We start from the raw sequence: 24214 nt of genomic DNA, 5'->3' as shown, positions 1-24214 counted from the left end.
CCTTCTGAAAAGTATGTTCATTTATGCGCTCAATACTTGGTCGGGCAATCATAGGGAAGACTGCTGACTTGACATTTGTCCAGAACATTGAAACCCTCCACAAGGAGGGTAAGCCACAGAAGGTCATTGCTGAAAGGGCTGGCTGTTCGCAGAGTGCTGTATCAAAGCATATTGACTGGAAAGTTGACTGGAAGGGAAAAGTGTGGTAGGAAATGGTGCACAAGCAACAGGGATGACCGCAGCATTGAGAGTGTTGTCTAGCAAAGCCAATTCCAGAACTTGGGGGAGAGTGGACTGAGGTGCATCAAGAGCCACCATGCATAGACGTGTCCAGGAAATGGGCTACAAGTGTCGCATTCCTAATGTCAAGCCACTCCTGAACCAGAGACAATGTCAGAAGCGTCTTACCTGGGCTAAGGAGAAAAATAACTGCACCGTTGCTCAGTAGTCCAAAGTCCTCTTTTCAGATTAAAGTAAATTTTGCATTTAATTTGGAAATCAAGGTCCCAGAGTCTGGAGGAAGAGTGGAGAGGCGCAGAATCCAAGTTGCTTGAAGTCCAGTGTGAAGTTTCCACAGTCAGTGATGATTTGGGGTGCCATGTCATCTGCTGGTGTTGGTCCACTGTGTTTTATCAAGTCCAGAGTCAACGCAGCCATCTACCAGGAGATTTTAGTGCACTTCATGCTTCCGTCTGCTGACAAGCTTTATGGAGATGCTGATTTCCTTTTTCAGCAGGACTTAGCACCTGCCCACAGTGCCAAAACTACTAGTAACTGGTTTGGTGGCCATGGTATTACTGTGCTTGATTGGCCAGCAAACTCGCCTGACCTGAACCCCAGAGAGAATCTGGTATGGTATGGTCAAGAGGAAGATGAGAGACACCAGACCCAACAATACAGACCAGCTGAAGACCGCTATCAAAGCAATCTGGCATGCCACGCCGCATTGATGCAGTAATTCGTGCAAAAGTATTGAGTGCATAAATGAACATACTTTTCAGAAGGTCTGTATTATAAATCTTTTTTTGGATTGGTAATAGTAATATTAGGTAATATTGTAATATTTTGAGATACTGGATTTTTGATTTTCATGAGCTGTAAACTGTAAAAAAAAAAGAAAATAAAAAAAGGCTTGATATATTTAACTTTGTGTAATGAATCTAGAGTATATGAAAGTTTCATTTTTTCAGTGAAATTACAGAAAAGAATGAAATTTTCCACGATATTCAGATTTTTTGAGATGCACCTGTATTCAAGAGTCTCCGCTGCCTAACCAAAAACGACTCTAGGTTCAGACATGAAGGATAATTAGTTTGCTAAGTTACTGTACAAACATTATGCTTCATAAGGTAGCGATGGAAGATAAGCAAAGCGGTGTAGCCCTCTTCTGGACTAGCATGTAGTCCAGCCATTTCATGATGGATAAACTAAATGTAAATATTAAAAAATGAAGTAAAGGACTTTACTTCATTACCATTACTGCTTGACGGAGGCTCAGTAACCTACTGAAAACTGTTCCTTGGCGCTAGTGGTAGCTATATCAAACCAAACAAGAACAAGTGGCAAGTTATATTGGCTTCTTCGTCCCCTTGTGGCAGATGAATGAATATTACAGTGGGACGAGTGAAATAACAGAGACCGATCCATAGTGCTCCCCTGCAATTTCATCGGGTGGGGGACAATTACCCCATTGTCATGCCAGACTCTAGCCTCATCTTCACGTAGGATCTCTGTTCCTTGTTTTCTCCTCTCAGCACATAATGAGGCCAGACTATGTGACGACAGGCACCGTGCCAGACTGGGCAGACTACATAGAAATTAAAGATGAAGATCAGATTCAGGGTTTGCGGAGAGCCTGTCAGCTGGCGCGCCACATCCTGCTGCTGGCTGGGAGGAGCTTGAAGGTACAGCACAGTGTGTGTGCATACATGTGTGTTCGTGTTTGAAACTGTATGTTTGTGAGTGTGTGAAGGTGTTTGTATGGGTACGTGTGTGTGTGTGTGTGAGTGTGGTTGTGTCTGTATTCATGTGTGTTTTGTGCATGCGTGAATTCATGAGTGTGTGCTTTTGTGTGTGCATTTTCATTGCACATATCAATATAGTGAAACACAGTTGATATCAATAAAGTTATATTGTATTCACACTTGCTCTCATGCGGATGACTCCTAGTTTATAGATTATAGTTTTTAACATTCCTGTAATTTCAGTAATTTACTACTGGAATCTCAGTGTTAGCAGGTACATGAAAGTGATGTAAGAAATCGAGAATAGAGGATTTCAAATCTCATATGAATGGGATATTTTGATATGAACTGCACACGTGCACAAACATAGACATATGTTTGCAATATCCTTAATATGCATGCTGTAGCATGCTACCACTCCATACATAATTCTCTTAAAAATAAAAGAATTAGCTGCCCACTGGCGGCAGTAGATTACCCCATGTGTTGAAAATGCATCAGAAGAAAGTTTGAGTGACAGGAAACTTTCTGGTCCCTCTTCTATTCCTCCAGGTTGGCATGACAACTGATGAAATAGACTTTATTGTTCATCAAGAGGCAATCAGACATAATGCCTACCCCTCTCCCCTGCGCTATGGAGGCTTTCCAAAATCAGTCTGCACCTCAGTGAACAATGTGGTGTGTCACGGCATACCTGACAGGTATTCACGTCTCTTGGGGTCCTGGGTTTGGAATCCCCCTTCAACGATTACAGCAGTGCTCCTGAGAACTCCAAAACATTAACAGCAGTAGGCTTCAGGGAAGATCACTTTCATCCAAACAGTATGATCACAGGATAAAAAATAGGAGCAGGATAACAGGCATAGCTTGGTTCTTTATTGATATACAGATTGTTTCTTTTGGCAGCACACTTTGTGCAAATGTCATGTCAAGCGAAAAGTAGTTCTATCCAAATTGTCTCCAATATTTTTATATACTACAGTATATGGTTTCTTCGTAAGGTCTTTTTTGAATATTAGTGTCTATATTGTCAAAATGCTGTTATTTGTCTGTGCAATAAAATTGTAACTGTTGCTCCATATTGGACAGATTCTAAGCAGGTTATGTAGTCGTTCATGTTTAATACGGACATTGTGAAATTTATTACAGAGTCAATTAAAAACCACTGTGTAGCTGGGTGTCTTGGTGGCGCAGCCTGCAGAGCACTAACCGCATGCTCATTGCGAGCCGCGACATCGGCGGTTCGAATCCGACCGTCTGACAATTTGTCGCATGTCTTTCCCTCTCTCTCGCCCCCATTCTTTCTGTCTCTCTATACCAGGGGTGCCCACACTTTTTCGGCTTGCAAACTACTTTTAAAATGACTAAGTCAAAATGATCTACCTACATTAAAAATGCTAAACATATATTTATTTTTATATATATACTGAGTACACTTCATATATACAATATATGTTGGTGTACCTTGCATAACTGCATGAACCCGTATGGCACAATACAACTCTACATTTTTGGTCATTACCGTACTCTGATGACTTGCACTGCATGAAATCAGCCAGGGTTGCATAGTCCAGACAGTAGCTGCTGGTAGCCATCCTCAAGCAGACTTCCAAATGATCATCAGTCATGGTGGTACGGTATTTGGACTTAATAATCTTCATGTGGGAAAAGGCTGACTCACATAAGTAAGTGGAGCCGAATAATGCAGTCAAGGAGGTAGCACATTTCCTCATGTTTGGGTACTTTTCCTCTGTGAGTAAGTTCCAGAACTGTCCATGAGCCCTGGACTTCAGCTGAATGTCAGCTTGTAGTGTCAAAATCTCATCCTCCACTCCAGACGAGTTCAGCTGAAACAGCGTTGAAATTTTTGATGCGAGTGAATCAACCTCAACATCTTCTCGAAATGGGTAGCACATAAATGTAGCGACTGGCTTGAGTAAAGCAAAGTCTTGAAAGCTTTTGTCAAACTCTGACAGACAATTGTCAATCTGCTCTGTGTAGCGCGCACTGTCAAGTTGCGCACACACCTTCTGTTGCATCTCCAGCTCTGACACAAGGTTTTGGAATTTCCCCAAATCATGGCGCTGCAGCTTTGAGGATAGATGTTGCATTTTTCATTTGAAAGCATTAACTGAGCTGATCATATTGGCCACAGTTTTGTCTTTTCCTTGCAGCTCTAAATTAAGCTCATTCAACATGTTGGTTGTCGCAGTCAGCCTTCTCCAGATGCGCACTGAACAGCCGTCTTTGAAGAGATCTAGCTTGAATAGAACAGGCAATCTTCATTGCCACATCCATCTTTCATGTTTAGCATTTTTGCGCATAATGCTTGTTGCTGTATTATGCAGTGGTAATTGAGGAAGTCGGGGAAAGCATCATCCTTCCTGCACTTGGCAATAAATCCATTCGAGCGGCCAACCATTGCGGGTGCACCGTCTGTGGTGATTGACACCAATTTGCACACTGGGAGCTGTCTTGAAAGACTGAAAAATGTCCTCCCCCCGTGTGTGTTCTTTCATGGGCAGTATTGTTAACAGCTCCTCTTTTGCAGTCATATCTGTAAACACCATCCGAATAAAAATGCACAATTGGGCTGTATCACTTAAGTCTGTAGACTCGTCCAATTGCAGTGAGAAACACTCGCAGGCCGCAATGTCCTTCCAGAGCTGCTGTGTCAAGTCCTCGGCCATGACTTCACAACGCCGTGTCACTGTACTTCTTGATAGCTGGAGAGCTTTGATTGAAGATAATATTTCCGGTTTGTTTTTAAAGTCCCGAAACAACGAGTCAGCCGCTTCAATGCCTCTTTTATCATCTCTCCATCTTGGAAAGACTTCTTGTGCTTAATGATGGAGTGACTCACCTGGAACGATGCTTAGCTGCCTTAGCTTTTGAGCTCAGCTGTGAGAAAAATGACTGCTGTCCGGACAACTGTGATTTTAGTTCCTTCACCTTTCTCTTTCTCAGCTCGCTTTTCGGAGCGAAGCCAGTGTCGTAGTTTTTATGAACAGTCCGTAGGTGCCGCTCCACATTTCCCTTCTTTGGAATAGTGATGGTAGATTGGCAGATCAGACAAACGCACTTCGAATATGACATTGTGAAAAAAAAGTCCTCCCAATCCGGATGGAAGTGGTAAGTTTTTGGTTTCTTACTTGGTCCAGCTCCCCCACTCATTTTTATACCCTTTCTTTAGTAGAGATAAATTGGTGCTAACTAGGTTTTTTTTATGCCATGCGATCTACCCACACTACCTTTGCGAACGACCGGTCGATCGTGATTGACGTATTGGGCACCCCTGCTCAATACTATACTATCCAATAAAGCTGAAAAAGGCCTAAAAAATATATCTTAAAAAAAAACACAAAAAAAAACCCCCACTGTGTAGCTTAAAAGTATTCAATTTTAAGCACTATTTCAGTATATATACGTTTATTATCAGCCATTTTATTATCTGTCATATAACAGCACGGAGAGTATAAAATTGAAAAATGGAAATAAGCATTGACAGATGTAGCGGACTTGCTGCTTTTGTTATCTGCTAATACAGCATAAAAGGTAAGGTAAAATGCAGCATACAGGTAAGAATTACAGTTCCATTTTCATCACAATTAAATAAATATGGCTTTATGATATAAATAACCAAATGAATAAATGCAGGAACATATATATAAATATTTATTGTCTTCCATAAGTCTTGTGACAGACATATTTTCTAGATCTGGCTCTGTACTCCATAATTGTTGATTTGTAATCAAACCATTGACACGTGTTTACAGTGCAAATTTCCATCCTTTTTTCCCAGTGTTTTAGAAATAGAAATTGCAGCACTTTTTATACATAGTCCTGTTATAGACCCCTTTTCAGGGCCCCATAATTGGGACAAATAGCTTCACAGGTGTTTTGAATTAATCAGGCGTGTTCAATTGCTTCCTTAGTGCAGATAAAAGAAACTTTCAGTGTCTAGTCTTGATTTCTTGACTTTTGATCGCATTTGGAATCTGTTCTGGTGTTTATTAACACAAGGATCAGATTTGTGCAAATGAAAGTCAAGGAAGCCATTATGAGGCTGATACATAGGCCAAACCTTATGGTTACCAAAATAAACTGGAACATCATTAACAATAAAAAACAAAAACAAGCCATGCCTACTGTAAGGCCGACATCTGGCATTATCACTCAGGGCTGGTCAGCTTGCTGGCTTCCTCTGGTATTGTGGAATATGTGGCTGTAAAGTAATTTAGGAGCATGCATCATTAACCCCCACTATCTCCCCCCCCATACGGGCAGGAGCCTGTGAGGGAAGACTCAGGCCTCCAGCCGTAAAACTCGTTACGACGGGCCGGGGCAACATCCTTTACGGCACGGGAAGGTTTCAGAGGGCACGGCCTGTTAGGCCCTGACCTTCTCCTGAACCCCCCTTCATTGCTCTCTCCCTCTTTACTCAGTCACTAAATGATGTGTACAGCATTGGATGTTTCATGACAAAGTCAGTTTAGATAATATTCATGTTTGGTATTATTCTGATTGTTTCAGTGCGACTGGTGCAATGGTTTTATTTCTGCAACAGCAAACCCTGGACATCATAACCAACCAGGAGAAGCTGTGTGGAGCTCTGCCCCAGTGAAAGCCATGTAGCTTTTTAGGTGAGCAAAAGTATTGGAACATGTCTGACAGGTGTTTCTTGTTGCCCAGATGTGTCCTGTTAGATTGATTGGTTAAACAATAAATAGTTCTGAATGTCTACTCCTGGTTTTAGTCTTTGGTTTTGCCTCTGAAGATTGCATTTGTGTTAGAAAACATAAACCAACCAGAGAACTGTCTTTGGGAGAAAAGCAAGCTGTTTTGAAGCTTAGGAAATAGCAGAAGCATTGGGGCTAGCTTGTGCAATGATTTGGAATGTCCTGAAAAGGAGAAAAACCAAGGAGAAAAAAAGGAGGTCTACCAAGGAAAACAACAGCAGTTGAGGACAGAAACATTGTGAGAGCTGTGAAGAAAAACCCCAAAACATCAGTCAGTGGCACCACAAACAATCTCCACAGGGCAGGGGTGAAGGTATCTCAATCAACCGTTCAAAGAAGACTTCGAAAGCAGCAATATAGAGGTTATACCACAAGATGCAAACCACTCATCAGTAGTAAGAATCGGAAGGTGAGATTACAATTTGCAAAGAAGTACAGATGAGCCACAATAGTTCTGGAACAAAGTTTTATGGACTGATGAGACCAAGCTCACTAATCTTTATTGATGATATGACTCATGGTAGCACCGGGATGAATTCAGAAGTATACAAAAACATTCTGTCTGCCAACTTACGGAGAAATGTGTCCAAACTAATTGGGAGGAACTTAATCATGCAGCAAGACAATGACCCAAAACACACTGCCGACACAACAAATGACTTCACTAGGGAGAAAAAGGTAGTTTTAGACTGGCCAATTGAATCACCGGACCTTAACCCACTTGAGAATGCATTTCACCCCCCTGAAACAATAAACTGAAAGAGGCTGCAGTAAAAGCCTGGAAAGGCTTTCATATAAGAAGAATGCAACTGTTTGGTGATGTCAATGGTTCACAGGCTTGATGCAGTTATTGCAATCAAGGGTATGCTACCAAATATTTAGTGTTATTTACTTAAATACTCTGTGTTCCAATACTTTTGCTCACCTGATACCAAAGGTACTATGTTATGTAAATACCGGGAAATAAAAGCTTAACTCTCGTCTCGTGTTCATCTTTTTATCTCAACCCCAAATTTATTCAGTGTATTGCAAAAACAAAGGAATTGGCCTTGCTGTTCCAATACTTTTGGAGGGGACTGTAGTTTAGAAAGGCACACACCTGTGTTTATAAGGTTCCACTGTTCAAACTGCATGTCAGGGCGAAAACCAAGCCATGAAGTCTGGAAGGGAGACTGGTCGGAATTGAGAGAAGGATGAATGCAGCCAAATACGGAGAAGTCCTTGAAGAAAACCTGCTCCAGCATGCCTGTGACCTCAGACTGGGTTGGCAGTTCAGCTTTCAACGTGACAGTGACCCAAGATGTTCACAGATGGCAGCCCACAGATGCTTCCCATCCAAATTTTGTCATTCCAAGAGCGTAAAATCCTAATTCAAATTCATATGCAAAAACCAATTTTGGATTTTAATTTTCAAGTTTTTTCTTTTTTTTCATTTTTTCTGATGCTATTAAAATGTAAATGAAATTTGAAAAATGAAAATTTAATATTCAGTTTCTCTAACTCTACGAATGCATTATCCATGACAAAAAATAAAATGATAATTAATTAGGCCTTTTTCATGTTTTCGTGGCTCAAGGGTGATATACAGTACCTAAATCAAATGAAATGGCATTGCTTCTGCTTACATGAGGGTTTTCACGTGGTCATGCAAAAACCCTGCCAAAATCATCATTGATGATGCAATCCCTCGTTTTAGACAAATTAACAAACATTGAAAGTCATTATATTCAATATTTTGTTGCAAATGCTTTGCAATCAATGATTGCGTGAAGTCTTCGACCCATAGACCACAGCCCTCTTCAGCTCCTGCTTGTTTGGAAGCTATTTGCTTTCAGTCTTTCAGTCTGGCCTTCAGAAAGTGAAATGCATGCTCAGTTGGATTGGGGTCAGGTGCTTGACTTGGCCAGTCAAGAATATTACACTTTATTTACTCTTTGTTTTGCGTCATTGTCCATTTGCTTGGATCTGAACAGACAAGATGTTTCTTTTATTCCTTATACTTCATTGCTGCTGCCATCAGCAATGACATCATCAATCAACACAAGTGAGCCAGTTCCAGTGGCAGCCATACATGCCCAAGCCACCATAGGGTCCTCGCATGGGCCGCCAAATAACGTAGGGATTATACTCAGGGCGCCAATTAATGTAGTGTAGCAGTATAACTGCAAAAAGTAATCTCATAAAATTACTGTTATCAGAAATATCTAACCACAAATTTAGTATTTAAATTTATTAACCAATATCAATGATGAACACATTCCGATAACCTGAAGGTTGGAAGTTCTTTGAAAGACTGCTTTAACTCGGCTCTCATGTCTATGTGACAAACTGATGAACTAACGGGAAGTTAGTAGGGTAAGTTAGGAATGTGTGTGTGTGTGCGTCCGTCCGCCCCTTGAACAAAGGAAAGGTAAAAGTGGGAGTGTCAGAGGGTTAGCTGGGGAAAGAGAGACTACCTGCCTAGTTTTACTCTATAATTACATACAGCGAATCAATTCAAGTATATATATATATCGCTAACAAAATACATTCAAATGATAAGACAGCAAATACAGAAACACAATCAGTTAAGACTAAACTAAACACTGGCTATGCCTGAATGTTTGTTGTCTTACTGAGTCCATATGCATTGCTGGATCCAAAAGATGTGCTGTCCTTGTAGGAGCCGCGATGGTGTTGTGAATGATGTCCTGGAGAGGTGCGTAAAGCTGGAGCGTCTCAGCTGTGCCTTGTCGTCTGGTCCGTTCGGTTGCTGAAAAGATGTTCGCTGGTCCTTTTTCCAGGTGGAAAAGTTTGTTGCTGTGGTTTGCAGTGGTAAACTGATGTAGCGTTCTGCGTACACCAGCTTCCACTCGCTATAGGCCACTAAGTTACCGCGAGGTAAACTAGGTGTGTCCGTAGGCCTGGTAGTGCGGAATTCAGCCTCTGTCCGAGTCTCGGAGCAGATGAGGTGAAGAGAATGGCCAAAGAGGGTGCGTCAAAAAAGAAGTGAGAAGAAGGGGCCAATCCTAAGAACATGCCTTGCTCTTATACAGGGAAAGTTTATTGTTCCCGCCATTATGGGATTGGCTGAACCGAGCTAGACGTCATGCAGAATTGGACGTCTTGGAATTGTCCTGTGGGATTGTGGGAAATGTGGTCCCTACACCATAACACTACCTCCATCACTATAACACCACTGAAGTAGTATGCTTCTGGATGATGCGCTGTTCCTTTTTTTCTCCACACTTTCCCCTTTCCATCACTCTGGTACAAGTTGATCTTCATCTTATCTGTCCATAACACTTGTTCCAGAACAATTTTGTTGATGTATGGTTTTGCAAACTGTAACCTGGCAATTCTATTGTTGAGGCTTGCAAGGGGTTTGCATTTTGTGGTGAACCCTCTGAGATTATGCTGGCATAGTCTGGCGTAGATTACAGCAAGCAAAACACAACCAAGCTACCTCGGTAGATGTCCCCCCCCAGACCCATCAGACCTCACAACCTACCAGTCTCTCCTGGAGGCATTCTCTTCTGCTGTCACTGCCGCCAAGGTAAAATACTATCCATCCATCCATCCATTAACTTAACCCGCTTATCCTGAACAGGGTCGCAGGGGGGCTGGATCCTATCCCAGCATACATTGGGTGAAAGGCAGGAATGAACCCTGGACAGGTCGCCAGTCCATCGCAGGGCAGGTAAAATACCTATCAAACACAAATTCAGAACTCCACTTCTAACCCCCGGAAACTGTTCTCTATTTTCTCCTCTCTCCTCAGCACACCGCCTCCTCCACCTCAGTCCTCCTTCACTGCTGATGACTTTGCTGATTTTTTCGATGAGAAGGTCACAGACATCCGCAGATCCGTTGAATTACCACCTCCCTCTCTGTGCCTTTCCCCCCCTCTAGGCCCACTCCTTCCTTTTCTACTTTCTCTCCACTTACTGACTCTGATGTTTCTCAACTCCTGCTCTCCCACAGCCCTACAACCTGTGCCCTTGACCCTATCCCCTCTTCTCTCCTCCAGACTATCACACCTGACATTCTCCCATTTGTCACCTCCCTTGTCAACTCCTCCCTGTCTTCTGGCTGTTTTCCAGCATCCTCCAAGCGGGCCCACATCGCTCCACTGCTAAAAAAGCCTACTCTGGATCCCTCCATCATCCTGAACTACCGCCCGGTATCTCTTCTTCCTTTTCTTTCTAAAACCATAGAACGAGCCGCTTCTACTCAACTTTCTTCTTTCTTTTCTCACAGCAACCTGCTAGACCCCCATCAGTCTGGCTTCAGATCGGGCCACTCGACAGAGACCGCGCCACTCTCTGTCAGTGAATCACTTCATGCCGCACGAGCAACCTCCCTCTCCTCTGTCCTCATTCTTCTAGATCTCTCTGCTGCCTTCGACACTGTGGATCACTCCATCCTCCTGTCCTCCCTGTCAGCAACGGGGATCTGTGGCACAACCCTGGGCTGGATTGAGTGCTACCTCTCTGGTCGCTCCTTCCAGGTTGCCTGGGCTGGTACAGTATCGACACCTCAGCCCCTCGCCACAGGAGTTCCCCTGGGGTCAGTCCTAGGCCCGCTTCTTTTCTTGCTTTGCACTCTTTCCCTTGGCCCTGTTATCACTGCACATGGTCTATCCTACCACTGCTATGCGGATGATACCCAACTCTTCCTCTCATTCCCACCATCTGATACACAGGTTTTAGCCCGTATCTCTGCTTGCCTGAGTGACATCCAGAGCTGGATGGACAGCCACCATCTAAAGCTCAACCCAGGTAAGAAAAATTATATTCATCCCTGCTAATACCTCTCCCCATCTGGATCTCTCCATTTCCCTAGGGGATACCACACTGACGCCGTCACCCTTTGCAAGGAACCTTCGCATGGTGATGGACAGCAGACTGTCCCTCTCCGAGAACATTGCGGCGGTGACCAGGTCATGCAGGTTCTTCCTATACAACATACGGAGAATCCGCCCCTTTCTCACCCCCTACTCAACCCAGCTCCTGGTCCAAGCAATAGTTTTGTCCCGCCTGGACTACTGCAACTCCCTCTTGGCTGGCCTCCCGCAACTCCCTCTTGGCTGGCCTCCCAGCGTCCCCCATCAGACCCCTCCAACTTATCCAGAATGCAGCAGCTCATCTGGTCTTCAAATGACACCCAAACACTTCCCAAACACTCACGTCTCCCCCCTGCTTACTTCCCTCCGCTGGCTGCCTGTCATGGATCGCATCAAATTCAAAACATTGGTGCTAGCCTTCCAAGCAGTTAAGGGGTCTGCCCCAGCTTACCTCCAAAAAATAATCCCTACACCCCTGCCAGACCTCTTCGTTCGGCCTCCACAGGCCGCTTGGCACCTCCCCCTCTCCGAACTTCCACCTCACGCTCACGACTACTGTCTGTTCTGGCTCCACGGTGGTGGAACGAGCTCCCTGTTGAGGTCAGAACAGTCTAATCTCTTCCCATCTTCAAGCGCAAACTGAAGACGCACCTCTTCAAGCTGCACATCTCCCTGTCCCTCCCTACCTCCCTGTAAACCTTAATTGTTCTTTCTGTGATTTACTTGGTGATTTACTTGTGTATTTGGATGTTTAGTTTGGCTAGGTTGTTCATACATTTGCGTGTTGCGGTATTACGCAAAAAAATCTAATAAGCCCTGGTCCTTATCTTTGTTGTGCAGGTAGCAGTTGAAATTGTACTTCCCTCTCGGGTCTTTCTGCGCACATATCCCTATGGGTATGCCCTTTGCACTTTGTTGTACGTCGCTCTGGATAAGAGCATCTGCCAAATGCCATTAATGTAATGTAATGTCCAAAGTGGCAAGCACTCAATTTGTGAAAACGTGTCAGATACAGTAAAGCGAGGGTGGCCAAAAAGAGCTAGCTACATTGCTGTACATGAACAGAAAACTGACAGATAAATTGCCAGATATGATAAACTCCAACAAAGTGAATTCACTTGTCAGCTAATTAGCTCAATCTACACTGAAAATGACAATGTGTCAATGTGTCAATACCAGCTAGTTAACTAGCTATAGTCTTTCAAAAGTAGTTTTCGATCAACGTCGCTTTTGATATATTCAACAGATCCAAGATAAATTGATTATTACATAACATTATAACTTCTATATAATTTATTTTCCCCAGTGAGAATCAAAGTGATTTGTGGGTGACGTTATCATAGAGTGAGTGTGAATGCACAGTAGTTTCATTACATTTGGACAAATATTAATAATTATGTATAGGCTGTAGGGGAAATAACTTGTATATTAGACATATATCAGTCTCATGAATTAACTTACCTTGAATCTGGAATTTTAATTATTAGTGGATTAATAGTGAAATTTGATTAATAATTATTAATGTATGTACAGTGGTGTGAATAAGTATTTCCTCTATTTTTGCATATTTGTCACACTTAATTGTTTCAAATCTTCAAACAAAATTTAATATAAGAAAAAAATAACCAGAGTTAACAGAATGTACAGTTTCTAAAAGATCATTTCATTTATTGAAGGAAAAAGATTATCCAACAGCAATGGCCCTTGTGTGAAAAAGTGCCTCCTTAGTTACTCAATCAACCAATAGCCACATTTAATTGATAATTGGGTTCAATTAGACTAGACACACCCATGCTTGATTACTGCCAGCCCTGGTGAATCTAAACATCACTTAAATAGAACCTTTCCAGTAATGTGAAGTAGGCTAATGGGTTCCAACAAGCGGCACACTATGCCACAATCAATAGAAATTTCGGAAGAGATGAGAAAGAAAGTTATTGAAATATATCAGTCTGGAAAGGGTTACAAAGCCATTTCTAAGGCTCTTGGATTCCAGCAAACCACAGTGAGAGCCATTATCTCCAAATGGAAAAAACTTGGAACAGTGGTGAATCTTCCCATGAGTGGCCGGCCTACCAAAATTCCTCCAAGAGTGCATCGACGACTCATCCAGGAAGTCACAAAAGAACTCAGACAAACGTCTAAGGAACTGCAGGCCTCACTCGCCTTGGATAAGGTCAGGGTTCATGATTCCACCATAAGAAAGAGAATGGGCAAAAATGGTAGAACAAATGGGTCCCGTTACATCTGCTGTAAAGCTAAGACAGCATTCCACAATAAGAACATAATACCAACAGTCAAACATGGTGGTGGTAGTGTGATGGTGTGGGGATGCGTTGCTGCCTCAGGACCTGGGTGGCTTGCCATAATTAATGGAACCATGAATTCTGCTCTCTAACAGAAAATCCTGAAGGAGAATGTCCGGCCATCAGTCCGTGAACTGAAGCTCAAGCGCAATTGGGTTATGCAGCAAGAAAATTATCCCAAGCATGAGGGCAAGTCCACCACTGAATGGCTCAAAAAAAAAAATATATGAAGTGGGAGTGGGCTAGTCAAAGCCCTGACTTAAATCCCATTGAGATGCTGTGGCAGGACCTTAAACGGGCAGTTCATGCTCGAAAATGTGGCTAAATTAAAGCAGTTCAGCGAAGAAAAGTGGGCCAAAATTCCTCTGCAGCGATGTCAAGGACTGATCTCCAGTTATCAGAATCATTTGGCTGCAGTTGTTGCTGCTAAAGGTGGCACAACCAGTTAAGTTTAGGGGGGCAATTACTTTTTCACATGGGTGATATAGGCGTTTCATAACCTTTTTCCTTCTATAAATGAAATAATCGTTGAAAAAGTGTATTTTCTTTTTATCCGGGTCATCTTTGTCTTATATTAAATTGTGTGCAAATAATTGTTTCTATTGTTGCAAAAATAGAGGAAATCCCCACTGTATGTTGGGGAGTGCATTCCAGTGCATCCAGAGAGAGTAAGTGTCTAATAATGTCCGCGCAAAAGTGTGTATTCAGTTGCCGCAGGGAGATTTAAGCAATGGAATGGTGTGATTGGAAAAAAAAAATATATATATAAAAAAGGTTGTGTCTATGCTGACTGGGACAATGATCGAATGATCAACGAGTAATTGCAGTTTCTGACTTAAATGGTCTGCATTATATAGCACACGACATAACAATTGATGCTTCTCAGTCATACACACTCACACACCAACGGCGATTAGCTGCCATGCAAGGCACCAACCAGCTCATTTGGGGTTAGGTGTCCTGCTCAAGGAAACTTTGAGATTGAACCAGCGGCCCTCCAACTGCCAGACGAGTGATCTTACCTCCTGAGCCGATATCGTCCCCGTTGCCAATGTCGACTGTATCCACCTTGATTTAATGAAAAGTTATGCATGCAGTAAGAGAGCGCGAGAAAAATTAGGATTTTCCCTAGCCTTGACTCTGTTCTCTTAACTGTGATTGATTGTATCATAAACAATAATTCCTGGAGTTACAGATTTTGATTATTTTGGAGTCACTGTGAAATTAAAGTGAGCTATACTACGGCCAGATAAAATGGAACAGCCTGTGCATATCTAGCCCTGACATATATAGCCCTGACATATCTAAGAGCGGCACCTTGGAGAAAGGCCGGGAGGAGTATCAGCACCAAGGACAGCACCCCCGAGGCGAGATGCGTGAGGAATGTGACTGGAAACGACTAACTTCCTCTGATTGAACAGGCACAGCTGCGCCGAGTTCGGGGAAGGGAGCGGCAACATTTAAAAGGCAGAAAACAAACGCCAAGCGGGGCTCATGACGAAGGAGGGTTACCCGGAACCCGAGTGAGTGAACCCTACTACTGAACCCCGAGCTAAACACGCCGCAAGAGAAGCGGAACTATCCTGGACGGACTACGAGAGAGCCCCGTTACACGAAACGAAACCCTGCGGACGAAAACCTCCAAAAGTGAGGACTCACGTGAGAAACTCACCATCCCCCTACCCCCCGCTAATCTCTCCCTCTCTGCACCCAGAACGGAGCATCCCAGGCGGACGACTAGGCGGCCGGGACGCCGCAGGAATCAAACTGATCCAACGGATTTCTCCCGTCCCTAATTTTTTGGCCACTGATCTTTTTTTTCCTTTTTTTTTTCTTTTTGGGTTTTTGGATATTTTCTTTTTTTTTTCTTTTTTTTATTTTTTAAAAGAGAAGCAACTGGCTGTGCTGAATAGCTGAGCAGTGCCCTGAAGGCACGTGTGGAACAATAAAAATCATTGTTTTGCACCAATTTTACTCTCTCTCTCTCTCTCAACCAGTAGCTCGCCACAATAGCTACTGGTCACTTCCAGTTACAAAGCCAAAGCAGCTGGTCATAGTAGTTTGATTTGGTCTGTTGCTAACTTAATTAGTTCCTCCTGTTCATATGTCACTATGCTAGCTGACTAGCTAACTGGTGACTAGCTAACAAGACAGCGAAAATGCCTTGTTGATGAGAGAGGTCAAAGGAGAAGGGCAAGACTGACAGGAAAGTGACACTAACCCAAATAACCATATACGCAGAAGAGCATATCTGAACACACAACACGTCAAACCTCTTAAGTGGATAGGCTACAGCAGCAGAAGACCAATAAGACACTCCGGAGCAGAAGGTGGCAGTAATGCACCATAAGGGTGCATGCAAACTGTCAAGTAAAAAAAAAAACATACGGTATACACTCAGTGAGCACTTTATTGGGTATTTATTTGACTTATTTTTTAGACTTATGGACTTAGAGTTATCCACTTAGAGTTATCATGCATTGTGTGTTCAGGGATGCATACCACTGTTATAATGCTTGGTTATTTGCATTACTTCCTGTCAGCTTTGACCAGTCTTGCCATTCTCCTCTGACGTCTCTCATTAACAAGGCATTTCTGTCTGCAGAACTGCTGCTCACTGGATTTTTGTTGTTGGTTTTTTTGCACCATTCTTTGCAAACCCTAGTTTGCATGAACTAGTTTGCGTGAAAATCCCAGGAGATCAGCAGTTTCTGAGATACTCAAACCACCCTGTCTACCCCCAACAATCATTCCACAGTCAAAGTCACTTGGATCAAATTTTATCTCCATTCAGATGGTTGACGTGAACATTAACTGAAGCTCCTGACCCGTATCTACATGATTGTATGCATTGCATTGCTGCCACACAATTGGCTGATTAGATAATCACATGAATGTGTAATGTGTAGGTGTAATAAAGTAAAAATGTTCTCGGTGAGTGTATGTTCCTTTTTTTTGACAAACAATGGTACAAAAAAAAAAGTGTGTTTTGTTTTTCTTTCAGTCTGGCTCATTTAACGCTGACCTAGCCTCCGCCTGAAAAACACCCCTAGCTGGAGTGTTCATTTTGGGCCATAGTCAGTTTGACTCCAAATATTTACACATTATGAAACATCTTGCTAGCAAATTCTGTTTTAAGCTTTTCTTTCATAGTTTGTAATGTTATGTATTTGGAGTTAAAAGTTAAAACACCAGCTTTGCTTCTGTGATACTTAGCCATATGCACTGTGGTGAAATGGCCATTTAAGGGAGCGAAGACAGAACCAAGTTAATTATTCCCTTGCAAAATATCTCACAGCTAACCTGAGATTGAGAGTGCCGCCTGGCTTGAACTTAAAACATGAGTGGCTAGCCCCAGCTCACGCAACGAGAGCCTACCTGTTTACAACCCAGTACCTCTCTGATCTGGTCCGCCTGCTTACATTAATAGCATTTGGCAGTTGCTCATATCCACAGCAACGTACAGTTGATTGGACTAAGCAGGAGACAATCCTCCCCTGGAACGATGCAGGGTTTTAAGGGCCTTGCTCAAGGGCCCAATGGCTGTGCGGATCTTATTGTGGCTACACCAGGGATCAAACCACTGACCTTGTTGGTCCCAGTCATGTACCTGAACCACTACGCTACAGGCCGCCCCTTAGTGGCTAATGCTCTAGCTAGGCGATGTCTGACTTATTTCACATCCCACAGAAAATGTACTTCGTATTAAGTAATGAAAAAATAACCTCCAGAGGATAACAAGGACATTATTTTCTATATAACTATGTACAGTGTCACCAATATTTTGCATATTTATATATACTTGGGATCATGGACGTGCGGTCAGGGTAGGCAGGGTAAGCAGTGCCTACCCTGTGATAATCCAATCAAAATTACTAAACAAAACAAAAATAAAAATAAATGTTTTACATGTAAATGTAAATAGTTTTTCTAATATTTCATGTGTTTTATTGGTCCTGTTCTTTTTGCTTAAAATTCCCAAAATGTCTAAAACGGCGTTAAAATATGTCGTGAGGCGCTAGGCTGTACAGGATATGCTGCAGCACTCGTTTCATTGTAGTGGAAGACGCGCGTCCCCGCCTCTCGTTACTTTCAGTGGAACACGCGCGTCCCCGCCTCTCGTTACTTTCAGTGGAACACGCGCGTCCCCGCCTCTCATTACTTTCAATGGCAGGGTAGGCAAGAGCTCTTCTGCCGACCCTGCTGAGGATTCATTCATTCAGGAGACTTCAGAATCCGCGCATGTGTATTGCCTGGTTTGCGTGTTTTACAGTAGCCACAGTAGGCAAGCCTACCCTGGATGACGTGTCACCTGTGTCATATCATATGTGTCATCTGCGCGAGGCTTCCAGCCATAACGGCGCGAAACCACAAGGTGCTTAGAACCTACAACACAGTCAGAAACATGTCGATGCAACAATTTCACAACTTTAGTAAGTTGGATTTCCAACAAAAGTTGGATTTAATTAAAAAAGGCAGACCAACACCAGCACTTCCCAAACTTCATCAACGCAAGGGACAGAAAATTGTGCGCTCCTTCCATCAGGAGTGGTATGAAAGAAGAGAGTGGCTTTGTGGCTCAGCTAGCAATAGCACGCTATACTGTTTTCCGTGCTTGCTCTTCTCAAGGGAGAGAGACAACGTCTGGGTAGGAGCCGGCTACTTTTAAACGAACTGTTGTCGATCTAAAATGAAGACAGATTCAGCAACTGTATGGCTTATTTCTCGCTTCAAATGTTTTCAGAAACACATTTCAGTGAACTATTTTCGTAATATAACAGACTGTAGCAGCTAGGCTCGCTACTTCCGGGTCCGCGGGAGACAGAGACAGACGAGGCAGGAAGGAGAGCCAACGGGCCAGCAGACCGCTTTATTTAACACCAGTCAATAATGTACCTTAAAATAGGCAAAAGCGGAGACAGCATTAAATACATCGCAACATAATTATTTCCCATATTATTGCCATTTTTTCAAAGTCGTCTTCGTGTCTCTCTGCTCCGTTTCCTCCGTATCCGTAAGCTTTGAAAAAACGTGCACAAGTACGCACGTAATGAACGCAGAGTACGGACCGAACGCTCCGTCCGGATCCGTATGCGTATTTAACGTAGAATAAATGGGTCTTAACTAGGTTGGCAACTATTAACTCGTCAGGCTTATCACGGAGAAGTGGTTTTACAGTTAAACAGCATGATGTAACCAGGGTAAAAGACAAATTAATGAAAGGAACAAAAGAGAAAAGAAACAAGAATCAAGCTAGAAACAAACCGCGACTGGCGTCGCTCGCCCGCTTGTGCCAGCCGTGGCTATCTAAAAATACAAACAAACGGAGCTATTGTTATGCAAAGGCGAGACGGAGACTCCCCTAATTTAAAAAGTCTTACTAGGCCTAATATCTTTGAGAATTTCGTTTAAGAATATCCCTTGCCTACCCAGTCACCGACCACCGCTTGGGATGTGACAAATCATGAGTTTTTGTAACCGGTTACCATCCCATTTTTTAAACGGTTAACCGATATTGCTTATGGCCGCTAGGGGTCGTATGTTTTTTATTTTTTTATTTTATTTTAACTGGATTTCTGAGAAATGTAATTGCATTTTCAAATGTTATTTTGGACCATCTCAATAGTTAAATGTCAACATTGTATGTCAGATAATTGTAAGTCAGCCCAATTACCAAATTAAGTATTTACATTTACATTGTGCAGTGTAACTTCACAGTTGCAGAAATCTGTAGTTAAATCCCTGTGGTTTACGTCCATGCGGGTCGATCGTGTGTCATTTTTTAAAATGCATCTGTTAAAATTATAATTCATCCAATTTCATCCCTCTTCTCTGTCTTCTGACTGATAGACTTAATTGGCATGAAATCGGTAAATATGCTGCTGTTAACAACTATGGGGTTGTTAACTATTTGCCTGATATAATATAACACCCGGTCTATTTTACCATAGGCGGCTGGTCTAATGATTTTACTTCAATGCCAATGCAGGTCTCTGTACAATTTAATATATTCTTATGTGACGGTAAACTTGCATTATGGCGTGGGACAATCATGGTGGTGAGATTAACGTGTCCAATTTTCGCTTTCAATATCCGATCGTAAATAGCCTAATGATCGTGTATTGCTTTATTTATTTTTATGTAGATACCGCATAGTGGAAAGCGAAGTTCGGTTTGCCGGTAGTTTAAATTTGCGTGTCAACGAATGAACAAACGCCGTAGAATAAGCCATGAGTGAACTAACAGCTACAGATTTAAAACACACAGTAGTGCTGTACATTCAATTCCATGCGGTGTTTGCATTCTTAACCCTCTGAAATGGCCGCAGATTGCTTGCTTGTAAGACTGTGGCTTGTGGATTTCAATGTAAACAGCGTATTGTAATATTTTGTGCAATGAAGTGTTGCTTTGTTTCTTTTTATGTAGATACAGCATAGTGGAAATCTACGTTCAGTTTGCAGTTTACACGGATCTTCTATGAACCTTAGGAAACGACATAACGTTACAATTAGCCATAAGTCAACCAACAGCCACAGAAATGATTTTATAACTGTAGCATTCAATTCCCTGTGGTGTTTGCATTTTAAACCCCCTGAAATGGCCAGATTGCTTGTTCAAACTACTGAAGCTAGTCGATTGCTAGTTTAGAACCACAATAATACGCGTGGTGATGAAGGTGCTTTTATTTTAAACCAGCTTACAATTTCACCTTAACCGATAAAAAAAATATGTAGAATTTTAGAAATTTTTGTAACCGGTTACAAATCAGTTTCGGTTTACCGGTTAATCGTTTAACCGTTCACACCCCTAATATATACAGTTTCACATATATGTACCTGTTGCCGTTTTCACACATAGCTGCTCTATCTCAAATCATTTCATTATGTTACAATAACTTCAACGGTGCAACTGTCAATAGGCTGTATTTATGACCATCCTATCCTTTTTTATAAGTTTGTATCAACATGCAGTAACCTATTGGCTAAGGAGTAAAATAAATGATTTGCCATCTAGCCAAAGAAATATACACAGCGATGCATCTAAAAAAATAACTTCATGGCCATCAGATCTAAAATGAGTCCAGAATGACAGCAGTTTAGCATTATTTTAAAACTAGCTAGCTAGCTAGCGTGCGATCTAATTATATTTTGGGAACGGATCCGTTAAATGGTTAAATCTTGGCAGCGCACAGTAGCCGGAATCTTGCCTTTATAAATCAGTTAGCCAGTTAAATTGCTGTAGCTACAAACATTATGCTCTTTAAGTTAAAAATAAAGACAGCCAAAGTCCAGCCATTTTTGATGAATAAATATTTAAACGTGAAATACATAAATTACATACCTTACTCCATCTGTGATGGCGACAAGCGGCTCCAGGCTGCTGCTAGTGTTTTAAATGCAGTCGAACACCCACTGTCATTGACTCCACTTTAGCAAAGGCTCTCTGGGCTTCTGTGAATAGCATATCTATGACATCAGCCAATCAAAGTTGCAAAAAACCATCACCCGAAAGAGAAAACACACCCCTCCAAATGAACCCCCATGTGGGCGCGCAGTACAAGCACGCCTCACAGCAGGAAGCAAGAGGCGTGCCCCGCCAAGACTGACAGAATGACAGAAAAAAAAGGACGAAAATTGACTTTAAATATTATGTATTTATGTATATACACAATTTTACAAATCTGGTAAATCTGCGATTTAGTGGACAGAAAAGCCAATATTAGATTGTGCATAAGTTTTAGGCAGGTGTGAAAAAAATGCAGTAAAATAAGAATGCTTTCAAAAATAGAAATGTTATTTTTTGTAATTTTTTATTTTTTATCAATTAACAAAATGCACGAACAGAAGAAGTGAAAGAACAGAGGAAAAATCTAAATCAAATCAATATTTGGTGTGACCACCCTTTGCCTTCAAAACAGCATCAATTCTTCTTGGTATACTTGCACACAGTTTTTGAAGGAACTAGCTGCTGACAGATTGAGGGTGGAGCAGCACCCTATGTGCCCCTATTGACTGGCTGCCCCTGGTGCTGAGTAAACCCGGAACTGCTCGCTGTAGCCTACATGGCAAAAGCAGCCAGTCATCATTGTCCAATTGCTGTTTTCCAATCAGTGTTCGGTCGCTGCTCAAGCAAACCAGCTGTGTGTTCTCTGTTGATTTTACCTTCATTGAGTGAGAGCTCTCTGATTCACTGTTCAGCTTACCAAATCAGTGCAGGGGAAGAGAAATGAAAGTCAGTTAAGCAAGCAAACTACACTTTAAAGTGGTAATGCTTCTTGTTAAGGGAATAAGGCAGGGGTGTCAAACTCCAGTCCTGGAGGGCTGCAGTGTCTGCTGTTATTTGTAGTTTCCTTTCAATCAGCAGCCAATTAAGGTGTGTGGACTCTTTAGCCAATGAAGGACTTTGACATTCATCTCCCAAAAACCAGCAGACACTGCGGCCCTCCAGGACTGGAGTTTGACACCACTGGAATAAGGAATATGCAACTTTATTTCACGTGCATTTTGTTTGGGGTCTTCACGCTGGTGATAAGTGATTTTCTTTTTCCCTGCTTCACACAGTAGCATTTTCAATGATACCCCATTTTACTGTGTTTGGTCAAATACACTAAGTGAGCACTTTGTTAGGTATTTGACTTGTTTTTAAGACTTTAGGTTTGACATGTTGTGTGTTCAGAGATGGATTTCACTGTTGTCATGTATGGTTATTTGCGTTATTGTCACCTTCCTGTCGGCTTTGACCAGTTCAGCGGCTATTCTCCTCTGACCTCTCTCTGCTGCTCACTGCATGTTTTTTGATTTCCGCACCATTCTCTGCAAACTAGAGACTGTTGTGTATGAAAATCCCAGGAGAGAGATACTCAAACCACCCTGTCTCAATTACAGCTGAGCCTCTTGACCACATCTACAGGCTTTTAGGCATTTAGTTGCTGCCACATGATTAGCTGATTAAATATTTGCATTAACATTACATTACATTAATGGCATTTGGCCGATGCTCTTATCTAGAGCGACGTACAGTTGATTAGACTAAGCAGGAGACTATCCTCCCCTGGATCAATCCATCCCCAGGGTTAAGGGCCTTGCTCAAGGGCCCAATGGCTGCGCGGATCTTATTGTGGCATCGGGTGTTTGTCGATCAAAAGATATTTAAAGAACTGTAATTACCAAATGGTGAAACCAAGATGTATAAAAATACCCTTTAAATAAAACTCTCTGCTTTGACCGTGTATGTATTGTTTGATTTCAAACATAGGAAATAAATGATCAAATCAGAAAAAGCATAAAAAGACAAGGTCACGCCAAACTTTTGAACGGTAGTGTACATCAAAATGTTTCAAATGGTACATTTTGATGTACATCAAATGGTTAAGTGAAAACAGTCCTTTCACGGTCATATCTACTACAAGGGCTGCTGTGATGAGCCGGGTGATCTAGATACCTTGCACCTTTGCTGATGATGAAGATCTGGACTAGGGCTGTCTCCCATGGTAGTCGGAGTTGCGGTAGGGAAGCCATCCTCTGGAGCATGTGTGATAAGCTGCAGTGGAGTGTGAATGGCTGGAAAATGCAGTTCAATGGGTGTCTCTGGCCCTCTCAGCTGAAGTTGGTCTCCTTTGTGAAGAAAGAATGCACTCTGGAAAGTCCGAGGTGACTGTGTCTGTCAGCATTTCAACAGCAGTCTGTAGCTTGTCAACCTTTAAAGGGTACTTGTACAAGCATATGCCTAGGTCTATTCATTATATCATAAAAATAACATTTCTAGTTAGTCACACATAACGACATATCTGTTCTTAAAGTTCATTCACAAACTCTGTCCAGTTATCTGTACGAACCACTGAAGAGGGATTATCCCAATTTAGTATGCTCAGGTGGAGAAAGTGACGATTCAGATGATGTCATGATGGGACCTCAAGCACAATCACTAGTATTGCATAAAACAGGGGGGTCAATTCAAGTAACTGGCTCACACACAGCTGTAATGTCAGTTTTGACATATGGTCTTTACTTTTTCTTTGTCCCGACTAGCAGCACATTCTTGTATCAACTGTCTTCTCATTTCTGTGTACAAATATCGTTGGTGCGGCATCAGAATGTAGTTTTGTTCTCTCAGGACATCCTGTAAGTTCTGCTTTAAGGTTTCATTCAAAGCATGTACACTTGAAATGATCCTCGCTAACAATCAAGTTCCTGCCGAATGGGGAAAGTTTTTACAGTGTGACCTGTTCCTATCTAACCACTTTTTGCCAAGTAATGCCTTTTCCACTGTCACTGGCTTGACACGAAAAATTCATTTTTCTCCTTGTTATTCCGCTTATTATTACGACAACCATACGCCTTTCACTCAGCTTGTTCACATTGTCTTGTGAGATTAAATAAT

General features: G+C 42.2%; 1 protein-coding gene across 3 annotated transcripts in view; it reads left to right on the top strand.

Moving 5' to 3' along the window:
- The window catches only part of metap1d (methionyl aminopeptidase type 1D (mitochondrial)), a 75931-nt gene that overhangs the window by 35619 nt on the left and 16098 nt on the right, over positions 1–24214 (top strand). For all 3 annotated transcript variants that reach the window (XM_061234817.1, XM_061234819.1, XM_061234818.1), the window contains 2 exons: positions 1755–1904; positions 2517–2665. In XM_061234817.1, the coding sequence (XP_061090801.1) occupies positions 1755–1904; positions 2517–2665 (299 nt within the window). The remainder of the gene's footprint in view (positions 1–1754; positions 1905–2516; positions 2666–24214) is intronic.

Source organism: Conger conger, chromosome 3, assembly GCF_963514075.1.
Source record: "Conger conger chromosome 3, fConCon1.1, whole genome shotgun sequence".
In the NCBI taxonomy this organism is placed as follows: domain Eukaryota; kingdom Metazoa; phylum Chordata; class Actinopteri; order Anguilliformes; family Congridae; genus Conger; species Conger conger.
Note: the sequence above shows the minus strand (reverse complement) of the source record. Positions and strands in the feature narration are given on the sequence as shown.